At 46.1% G+C, this 12,091-nt stretch overlaps 1 protein-coding gene across 3 annotated transcripts in view; it reads left to right on the forward strand.

Moving 5' to 3' along the window:
* The window catches only part of LOC142463894 (uncharacterized), a 70,240-nt gene that overhangs the window by 8,548 nt on the left and 49,601 nt on the right, over positions 1–12,091 (forward strand). For all 3 annotated transcript variants that reach the window (XM_075566726.1, XM_075566725.1, XM_075566724.1), the window contains 2 exons: positions 4,108–4,311; positions 4,489–4,636. In XM_075566726.1, the coding sequence (XP_075422841.1) occupies positions 4,108–4,311; positions 4,489–4,636 (352 nt within the window). The remainder of the gene's footprint in view (positions 1–4,107; positions 4,312–4,488; positions 4,637–12,091) is intronic.

The raw sequence follows: 12,091 nt of genomic DNA on the forward strand, positions 1-12,091 counted from the left end.
CCACACAAAACCAGGTGGTCTTGTCCTTCTTCGGGACTAGAACTACCGGGCTTGCCCAAGGACTCTGGGACGGAGTAATTACCCCTAGGGTCAGCATCTCCTCTATCTCCCTCTCCATACTGGTCTTGACCTCTGCTGACACTCTATAAGCGTGCTTATGCAGAGGCTGCAGGTCCCCTGTGTGTACTGGGTGTTTGGTGAGATGTGTGGTCCCTGGCATGTCAGTGAAGAGGGCCCTATACTTAGCTAGCATGTCCCTGGCTTCTCCTTTCTGCCTAGCAATTAACTGTGCCCCTATCTCCACCTGTTCCACAGTGTGTCACTGCTTAGCCTCCCCTAGGAGATCAGACAGAGCATTGCTCGCCGGATCCTCCAGCAGTGGGCTACAAATGGCCATCACTGCTCCCATACTCGGTGCTCTGTATTCTTTCAGCATATTGACGTGATATGTCTTATGCCTCTCAGGCTCTACCTGTACAACAGATTAACCCATGCCCCCCAGCTAATTAGCCCATGTGTACTGGGACTCTATGGGTAGCCCCATAATTAAATCAGGGGCGCCGACCAGTCTATCAAATGAAGTATCTGCATTGTTTGTAGGTGTAGACATAACACTTACAAACCACTCCAGTTTGATGTTCCTCCGCCCTCAGGTAACAATTAGAGTGGCTGAGTCTGTTGATTAGTACTTAGTGTAAACAATCAGGCAGTTAACTTTTGATCACAGTGCTTAGGCTCAATCAGCCAACTGCCCTTCATGACCTATTAGCATCGCAGATGGTCTGCATTTCCAGAGCAGATCCAAAATACCATACATACTGTATATACTATAATATCTACACATATTAATAAGTTCCATTCTGGTGGGCCCAGTGGGTCGAAATTTGCCAGTTCTTAATGCCTACAGTGACTCCACACATTGGCCAAATATCAACTCTCTGCGACCTCCAGAACTGGAGATACAGAAATGCACTTTAAAACATTAAAATACAGGATTATAATGAAACATGGGAACAGGGGAACATACATTTTCAAGGTATAACAAGGTGCAAACCACATCCCTAGAACCCAGTCCAGTTAACCCCTTGTCTGTCTGGTGAGGTCAGGGGATGGCCATATGGGGTGCAACCCCTTTAATACCAGGCCACCCCCTTTCTCCCTCTACAGTGACCTTTTGCGGCTGACCCCACTGTGGGATTATGCTATTTTTGGCTTCCATTGTGATGACACTTTTACCTATAGTGTTATCTATCATGAGTGCTATTATTGGGAGCTTTATGTAATCCTTGTGATTACTTGTGTGTACCGGATTAAGTCCATATGGATCCAAGCTTTCTCACTTTGCTAGCAGATCTTATGCCCACAGGGTCCCGTGTGGTACCTGAAGTGTCTCCTCTGGATTTCATGTTGCCCTCGCCAAAGATTGAAGCACCCCTGTTGGTCTTCTTTGCCTTGCCTGTGGTGTCCGTTCCTGTTCATGGTGCTCCCACGGTGGACACGGGCATGCTTTTCTCTGCTTGTGTTTTGGTGCCTACTGCATCCTTCACGAATGTCCAGACTTCGGACCTGATGCTCCCTAAACCTCAGATGCCCAAGAATGTTGGCACCTTTTCATTTGCTAGTGCCACGTCAGGGGACTACATAAACTCTACTACTGGCACATTCAACTTTTTTGGGATAACGGGTCTAGACTGTATCAAAAGAAGTATATCAGTATCTTTCAGTGAACCCACCCACCCTCTACCCTTGCTTACCACCACCCGGAATTCCTTGGGAGCTAAAGACTCTCACAAGTTCCTACAGTACGTGCTGATTCCAGCAAAGTCATTGCCTGTCCTGAAGTCCTCTCTGCCATTCATGTCCAACAACCGGTGTTTTATGTTCCGTACTCTTGGACTATTACTATGCACCGGACACCTGGCTGCTGTCCTTGTGATGGCCCTGTTCCGGACTCTCCTGTCCTTTCCCAGCTTTGGATTTCCAAGTCCCCTGGGTCCATTTCCCATGTACCGGGAACCGCAGTGCCACCGCTCTCCTTGGTGGGATTCACCAATGTACGCCTGGATTATGGACCTAATTCTCGCCTAAGACACTTCAGGAACAACTCTTTATCCCGCAGATCTATGAATGGTCCTGTCCACCCAGGGTTCTCACCCAGAGGGGGGGGGGCTACTATAAGGAATGCCAACAAACTGCGGGCTTTCAACACCACCTCCCGCCTAAGGAAGTTTAGGAACAACTCGATGTCCCCCAGATCTATGAATGAACCTGTTCGCCCGGAGGTCTCACCTGAAGGGGGGTGGGGGTTACTGTAAGGAATCCGTTTCTGGCTTTGCTTGTAGCCTTGCAGATCTCTGCAGTTCACCTAATACTCCTTCTTGCAATCATTAGCACCTGTGCTAGCTTTCACTGCAGTCTTAGCCCTGTGCTCTGTCATTGGAGGATTCTCACACACCTCCCTCCTGTTATTGGCCCGTCACCCTATATATACTGCTCTCCCCACACTGCTTCACTGCCGAGCATTGTCCTGGTCATAGGATGTAACTGTGTTTGCCACAAGCTACCTGTTTGGCCGCCTTGTTCCTGTTCCTGGTTCCTGGGGCCTGCAGTGTAACTCCATTGCAGAGGCCATGTCCTGGTTCCTGTGCTGAAGCGTTGGATTCCCCAGCGTATCCTTCAGCTCCCTGTTCCCTGAGGCCTGCCTTCTTTCCCATAGCAGAGGCCTGCCTTCTGAGTCCTAAGGCCTGCTGCTCTCTCTCCTTGCAGAGGCCTGTTCTGGACTCCTGTGCTGAAGCACTGGTTTGCCAGTGCTGCCCTGCGGTGTGCCTAACCCGGTCTGCCTTCTCCCTTTGTGGTGACCGGTACCATGGGCCGCTCCTCGCGCAGAGGCCACTCCCGCGCTGCTGCTCCTTCGCTGAAGCGGAGCACACCTGACTTCCCGTTGCCGAACCCCTGCTTGGATATCGATGCTGCTACTGTCTCCAACCCTGACCCTGCTATGAACGACTACGAACTGCGCAATCCTGAACTGGCTTCGTGGCCTAAGGTCGGTGTATTCACATCCCCACCTCAGCCCCGCGGTCCGGTCCCGGTTTGTGGCGAGCACGACCGTTACAGAGCCCAGGGGAAGGCGAGATGTTTTGGGCATGTGGTGTTGGCACATGATTGGACAGCAGGAGGGCACAGAGTCAGATAAAGTCAGAGAAGGATTTAGTTTGGCACAGTGGATGGACCCAGTGATTGGCTGCACCAGTGTCCAGGAAGAGACTTTGTGCAAAGTAAGATCCTGGACCAACTACATATAATAAATATATTAGTAAGGAATGTATTAAACCAGTGCTAGATTGTTCTGTAATATACACAGAATTATACAAGTCATGTAATAATAACATATTATTTTGAATGTGACATTTGTACAATCCATTATCATAGTTACATAGTAGATGAGGTTGAAAAAAGGCATGCGTCCATCAAGTTCAACCTACAGTATGCTAAATTTAGACAACAGATACTTTATCCTATATCTATACTTACTTATTGATCCAGAGGAAGGCAAACAAAAAACCACAGTGACATATCATCCAATGATATCTCATAAGGGGAAAATAAATTCCTTCCTGACTCCAAGAATTGGCAATCGGATTAATCCCTGGATCAACATCCTTCCCATGTATACTTATTTGGTATATCCCTGTATAACTTCCCTTTCTAAAAAGATTTTCAACCATTTTTTGAAGATATTTATTGTATCTGCCATCACAGTCTCCATGGGTAATGAATTCCACATTTTAACTGCCCTTACTGTAAAGAACCCTTTCCTTTGTTGCTGGTGAAATCTCCTTTCCTCCAACCTTAAGGGATGTCCCCAAGTCCTCTGTACTGTCCTTGGGATAAATAGTTATTTTGAAAGTACCTTGTACTGTCCCCGAATATATATCTACAGTATGTGCTCATATAAGCACAATGGAGTCAGTGAGTTTGTTAAAGTCAACTTAGTGATACAATAGGCAGAATTGGTGGGGAGCAACACCTCTGCAGTTACATGAGATATCAACTTTTGTTTCTTGCTCTGCACAGTGATATTTATTACTGTGTCTCCCTATGTAGGATTATATTGTTGTAAAGAAGCATGGGGAGCATGTCACAGACCGCAGCAGTCCCCGTGTACCAGAAGGATTCTGCAGGGCCCAGAGACCCATCATGGAGCATTCAACTAACTCACTGATAAACGAGAGGAACAATGACGAGAAGCTGATGTCTAAGAAGATCTTGGAACACACCAACAAGATCATTCACCTGTTGACTGGAGAGGTGAGGGCTGCTGGACAGTGTTACATTTTCCCACCTGTATGTCTTTATTGAGCATTTTCTTTGTTCTTGTTATCTTTATTTCCCTCTCTCCCATGCTGATCTGGCTTTCCATAAGTAAAATATTACAGGACTAATTGTTATGCCTGGATATTAAGTGGGGGATTTTCTGTTTTTCAGGTACCTATAAAGTGTGATGATGTTTCTGTGTATTTCACCATGGAGGAGTGGGAGTATTTAGAAGGACACAAGGAGCTTTACAAGGACGTGATGATGGAGAATCAAGAAACACTCAGTGCTTTTGGAATCCCAGCAAACATAAGCTCGGGTATAATTATGTTTTATCTTTGTTAGGAATTGTAACTAAAATATCTAATTCATGGTTTATGTCAGAAACAGTACACAAGGTTCAGATATACTGTAATATGCAGAGACAAAATTCTGGAGTTACTCCTTGCCACCAGAACACATACTGTACACCTTCCAAGTGACTCAGAACAGTTATGTAATCATAAATATTTTGGGTTAAAAAGATGAATGAAATGTTTTTATATGTTAAGTTATTATATTTGAGTTTTGTAAAGGATACTGTCTATTCTTTTGAGTTAAGATAAATTCATAAAAGATGCCTCAGTGACCTATTGACGTTCACCGTACTGGTGGCATACCAGAGGCCCTTATGATATTCAGCATGCGGGTGACATACCAGAGGCCCTTATGATCTACAGTGTACTGGTGGAATATCGCAGGCCTTTATTACATTCAGCGTAGTGGTGGCATACCGGAGGCCTTTATGACATACAGCTTATGGGTGACATACTGGAGGCCCTTATGATGTGCAGCGTACTGATGGCATACAGAAGGCTCTTATGATGTGCAGCGTACTGATGGCATACCATAGGCCCTTATGACGTACAGCGTACTGGTGGCATACCGTAGGCCCTTATGACGTACAGTGTATGCTTGACATACCGGAGGCCCTTATGTCCTACAGCGTATGAGTGACATACTAGAGGTCCTTATGTTGTACAGCATACGTGTGGCATACCAGAGGCCCTTATGATGTACAGTGTATGGTTGACATACCGGAGGCCCTTATGACATACAACGTACGGGTGACATACCATAGGCCCTTGTGATGTACAGTGTATGGTTGACATACCGGAGGCCCTTATGACATACAACGTACGGGTGACATAACATAGGCCCTTATGATGTACAGCATACTGGTGGCATACCAGTGGCCCTTTTGGTGTACAACGTACAGATGATATACCTGAGGCCCATATAATGTACAGCGTGCGGATGGTGTACCGGAGGCCCCTATGATGTACAGTGTATGGGTGGCATACCGGAATTGATAGAAGTATGCAATAAATTGCAAAAAGGGGTGCCGCAGTGATAAAGGCAATATATAGCAGTAAATAATATAAAGTGAATACAAATAAATAGTGAACAGAATGCAGCTCAAAGAACCCTTTAGTGGATGGTCTGCAGACTCCACTTCTATTGTAGAACGTCTTGAGAAATCAGGGGAGCGCAGGTATCAATATGCAAAAAAATAGAAAGGCACAAAATAGTGCAAATAAAGTTAAATCAAACATAGTGATGTGAATGTATCGGGTGAATGGAGACTCACGTGGTATCAAATAAAATCAGGCATATCAGAGATCAGTGGCAGATGCTTGACACTGTAGTGGTAGATGAACAACCCCACAGCTGGATATCTGATGTGATGTGAACAGCAAGCATGGCAACCTCACCAATCAGGGTTATGGAAAGGAAAGAAAGGCTTCCATAGCGTAAACCCAATAATATCTATTTATGCACGCAGTAAAATTAACACTTACAGTGTCATTAAATCAAATAGGCACATAAGACAAGTGATATCACCAGCTCCCGTCTCCTCACATTCTGGACCGCGGGAGCCGCTAAGGTCAGCTGATGAAGCTACACTGTTTAGTGAAACGCGTAGAGTGACATCATCAGCTACTTCCCGGAAGTGTACCGGCTGTCACCCCGCGAGATGAACTGTGCCTTCTAGCGTGTCCACCGTATGTACTGTGCAGATTCTATCATCAGACGCCGATATTACGCACAACAAGTGTGCCACGCACACATTGGTGTGCCAGCTGACCTTGGCGGCTCCCGCGGTCCAGAATGTGATTTTATTTGATACCACGTGAGTCTCCATTCACCCGATACATTCACATCACTTTGTTTGATTTAACTTTATTTGCACTATTTTGTGCCTTTCTATTTTTTTTGCATATTGATACCTGCGCTCCCCTGGCATACCGGAAGCCCTTTTGTCGTGCAGCATATGGATAGTATACTGGAAGCCCTTATGACGTACAGCGTATGGATGGTATACCAGAGGCCCTTATGCTGTTCAGCGTACTGGTGGCATATTCGAGGTCCTTATGACATGCAGCATAGTGGAGGCATACCAGCGGCCATTATGACATACAGTACAGTGTACGGGTAGCATACTGGAAGCCCTTATGAAGTATGCTGTACTTCATGACCTTTTGCTCATTTAGAAGTGGCTGTTCAAATCCCAGCATGATAGTGATTAATATATACAATAATATAATGTATACACCCTTCAATCCTCCTCCCACACTCAGCCACGGACCTTGCCTTCTACTTCTCTCAAAAAAATAACATCCGTACTTCCTTCCCCACGGAGGCCCCCCTCTATCTACCACTCCTTCCCCTCTTTCATGCTCAACTTCTGATGATGATCTCTCAATCATCAAATGCTCCACATCCCCTCCGGACCATAGTACACACTCCCTCCTCTCCTTCCACTCCTCTTCCCCTATCACTCCTCCTTCAACCTCTCACTATCCAGCGGACAATACCCAGACTCCTTCAAAATTGCTGTGGTCATCCCTCGCCTCAAAAAACATCTGTTGACCCTGCCCTCCCCTCCAAATTTCTCTTTATCTCACTCTTTCCATAATGCTTCAAACTCCTTGAATGCATCGTTCACAACCAACTCTCCACCTTCATCCACACCCATTCCCTCCTTCCCATTGGCCAGTCTGACTTCTGTCCCTTACACTCTACTGAAGCTGCCGTCCTCACCATCCACAACTTTCTCTCCCAAGCTTGCCACTCCAAACTCTCCTCCATTCTCATCCTCGACCTCTCTCCAGCCTTTGACACTGTCAATCACTTCACTCTCATCTCCACCCTCACCAAACTTGGCAACACTGATATGGTCTCTCTTGGCTCTCATTCTACTTCTACCACCGCTCCTACTCCATCACCTTCAGCAATTTATCCTCTCTGCCCACTGTCATGGTGGACATAAACTTATCAACACTTTTTATATTTCTGGGATTCTCGATTGAACACAACAAGGAGCAAAATAAATTGTGATTTATTTCCTTGCTAGACAAACACACAACAACTTCAGAATATACTTAATACAACACTTACTGGGAAGGGGAAACCAAATAAATTGTCCTTTGCAAGAAACTGCAAGAAATGCAGTCTCTGTCTAAAGGTCCCGTTGGCCAGATCGCAACTTGCCGATCTAATAACTTGGCCAAATCAAAGAATTTCGTTAAAGTTCGGAGGTATTCGTTTGGGAGTCCCCAGGGCTAACGAATTCCGAAGTTTGGGGTAAATTCTTGCTTTTGATGGTATTAACCCCTCGTGTACTGGAACCACTACCGCTGTGCTTGAACGAAGTCCTGCGTAAAGCGTAGTCACATCATGAATGGTATCTTGATCACACTGGGGATAGTCCGGCAGGCACAGTTATAGGGTGATCAAGGCTATCCTTAACATGTGCACCCAATCCCCTCCGTGTGAATATTTCACCCACCAATCAACGTTTTGCCCGCAGTTTGCAAAACCGGGCAAAAAGGCTTTCCGGTTTGCAAAGCGCATGTGTCAGCCTGACACCCATGCAACATAGCATACCTGGGATACACCCTTTTGTTGGCGCCCCTTAGTCTGGCACTTATCAGGATTCCGGCTATGTTTACATTATGGTGCTCTGAGGCTTTTCATCCCTGTTACTTCATTAGACTGAGGGTCTCCGGCTCAGCGGGACCTCTTTGAAGTGCAGGAAAGAAAATACCCTCAGCTCATTCACCCCCAGTATATTTGCATGTCAGAGGATTTTTCCCGGGCTTACAGAAAAAACTGTTCCTGCCTGTACATTTTTAAATTCACAGTATTACACACTTTATTAAAACTTCATGTTTTAGGTGTACAGTACCACAACTGTAATTTTTATGTGTGTGTGCATGTTTTATTTATTCATACTTGCACACCAAAAACCAGGGTGCTGGGTGCCTCTGTTCGCGAGTTAGCCTGCTTCATTGAACCGGATTTCTTGTGGGAACCCAGGTTCACCCGGTTCCCACGTCAATTGACCTACTTCCCACGGCCATTGACTTACTGCCTTTCAAGTTCTGCAGGCTAACGAGGTACGGATACATTGTATCGGTAAAGCCACTTCAAATCTAACCGCAAGCCAATTATTCAATTGACTTGCGGTTACGGAGTCAAGAGCTTGAAATGGATACCCATACGATACAGCAGACCTCCCATATACAGCGCTGGCTGTGGTGCTCACTACTCCATCTCGTGTCTCAAAAGAATATAGCAGGCATTACATTCACTTCTATTACAGCAGGCGGAGAGTAGCCTGGAAATGGGGGTTAAGAAGGCTGGGACAGGGCAAAGAGAGCAGTGCAAATACTTTTAACCCCTTAATTCCTACTGCAAGTTGGGGTAATCAGCCAGGTATAATACCTTTATTTGGGCCTGATTAACCCTGTCCTCGCCACCCCCACCAACCTCCAAGTGGGCGTGCCCTGTGGCTCCGTCCTTGGTCTTCTCCTCTTCTCCTCTTTTCCTTCTACACTGCCTCCCTCTTGGACCTCATCTCCTCCCATGGATTAAAGGTCCATTTCTTCACTTCCAAATTTACTTCTTTACAGTATTCTCACCCAAACATTCCACTGTATGTCTGCCTGTCTTTCTGCCATTTCCACCTTGATGTACTCCCACTTTCTACAAATGAACCCAGCTAAGACTAGTCCTCTACTTTCCTGTTTCTTCCTCCTTCCCATCCTCCCCAATCCCCACCTCACCATCTGCCCCTCCCCTTCTGCTCGCAATCTTCAAGTCACCTAACTCTTTCCTACTCTTCACCCCAACACATCACCTCCATCACTACCACCTGTCGCTACCACCTATACAACATAACACAAATGTGTGCACTTATTTCCCTTTTGTCGGCCAAACTTCTCATCCACTCCCACATCTTCACCCATCTGGACTACTGTAACTCCATTGTCCTCGGTCTCCCCCTCTGCTCCTCCATACCCTCCAACAAATCCAAAACAAGGCAGCCTGTACCCTTCTCAATCTCTCATGCTCTGCCCATGCCACCCCTCTCCTCTCCCAACTTCAGTGGCTACCCATACAACAATGTCCCCCCTTCAAATTCCTCACCCTGGTCTACAAAGCTCTCCATATTTTTGCCCCCACCTTGCAGCACCCATCTCTCGCTACACTCCTTCCTGTCCTCTTCGCTCCCTGACTGCCACAACCCTCACAATTCCAATTGCCTTATTCACCCCCATCCATTTGAACAAGCTCCCCCACCACATCCAATCTGCTTTTTGCCTTATTATCTTCAGAAGCCAACTCAAAACTCATCTCTTCTCCATTGCATTCCATGATCCTCCGCCGTTAACCTCCTTATATCTCCTCCCCTCGCCAATGCTCATAATCTCCCCTACCATCACCCCTTCCTAAAGTCTTTCCAAAAACCTCATCAATCCAATTGCCTCCATTGTCCTTACTGTCAGACCCATCATCGTGCCACTAACCAGGGTAAATCCAGAACCCTGACTCCAAACCTGTCCCACCAACCAAGTAAGTTCTCAATGCACGTAACCCATAGCTCAACCATAATGTTCCCACCCCTGCCCATCACAAAGACAGCTGAACAATTACTCTATGCCCATCACATGAAATGTTCCTTATATAAGCCCACCATTGTTTTACTAACATACTTTTGATATATATTAGTGTGTTTGAAACACGCCAACCTTATATCCCTGTAATCACTGCCTTCTGTTATAATAGTGTTGTAACTGGTAGCAAATAGTTGCAGGTTGTATTAGGATACCAAATATTTCACTTGGTAGCTACCATTGCAGATGAAAATAAATTGCCTCTAAAGTTTATAGGGCACTATGTTTGAGATAGCAAAGATTCAGCTCTTGTATGCAGAAACTGTTGGTAGGTGCTGAATACTGTAATAAAATCCTATCAGGTAAGTAATGCCCGGGTAATAGTATATTGGGTATTATATCTTATATCTTTTTAATTGCAGCTCTTAACAGTCTGCTTGCTATATGCTTTAGGCTGGTTCCATAGTAGAACGCGCTAGCTTCCGCGCTTCTCTGTGACCCGACGTCGTGCTGGAAATACAAACTTGTATGTATTGCAAAGCACCGCTCTCCCTGTAGCGCATGTGTGCGCACACATGCGCATATGCATTGGCGTCCTAGTGTTTGCGCCGTATCCTGCACTATGGACAAAGCAGAACATTTCTTGCCTTGATATCTCGGAAGCCGTCTCGCGTCTATTTCTTCTAGAGCATCTTTGAATTTTCCGCTGATCGTTTGGCGCTTATACTGTAGGTTTTGGAGTCCCATTCACAAAACACTACATCCGATAAGTGAGTGTGAATTTCTCTGCCAGCCTATCACCGATTTGCCGGTATACTGAAGCCGGGCGGGCACCGATTTCAATTCTGCTAAGGGGCATGCGCCAACCTGGCACCTCTGCCTCTTAGCATCTTGAGCCCCTCGCTGTACCAGGCTCTGCAGAGTCTGGGGAAGGGCAAATGGTGGCCGGATAGCCCTTTGTGCTATCAGATGGGGGGTACTTGAGTATAACTCCAGTACTCCGCCTGTTCTAACACCTATGCATCCCTGAGGCTTTCAAGTCCGGGACCAGAAGAGACACAGTGGCACCAAGCCTGGTGGCCAGCTGGTCTCTCGGAACCCAGTACTTGGAAATCCCACAGTTCATATACAGGTTACAAGCATATATACTTATAAAACATAATCCTTTAATAAAATATACCTTTACACTGTATCTTGTGCTAAAATGTCTAAGTCCCCCTTTCTGGTGTCAGGAATAGAATAAGAAGTGATACTCTCTACTCTTACTAGCCTTATCCCTGACACACTGTAGAAACCTGACTTTACATTCGGCACACAAATAAAAACCTCACAGCTTTATCAAATAGCTGGAGCACCCCCTGAACCGCTATACCAGGGTCTGGGTGATTTGGGCATGAACTGGGCATCCTCCCTTATACTAGGGACCCCTGTACCGTTCTGGGGATAACATGATCTCCATGCCCTTTCTACCTTTCTGGTCTGTGCTGAAGCAGGGAATCCTGGCGGTGAGTCGCAAGAACGTTTCCAGGGTAGGATTTTGACCAGAGCACAGTGCTTCAATGTATCCGAGAATCTTACCTAATTCTCGGGTACATCTTTGTGGTATTCCATAATTCGGGGACCCCACTACATAGCCACAATCTGAGAAGACTTTCTCCGCAAAACCCACCCTGAAACTCTAGCCTAGCAATCTCTGCTTGCTGGCACTCCTGGAAAGGCAAAAACACAAAAAATCTGTATTGTCGCATAATTTACATACAGTCACAGTAAGGCATATACGACAGCCAGGTCCAAGAGCTGACACTCTAGGACCCCAAAACACGGATCAGGGG

Source organism: Ascaphus truei, chromosome 12 (assembly GCF_040206685.1).
Source record: "Ascaphus truei isolate aAscTru1 chromosome 12, aAscTru1.hap1, whole genome shotgun sequence".
NCBI lineage: Eukaryota > Metazoa > Chordata > Amphibia > Anura > Ascaphidae > Ascaphus > Ascaphus truei.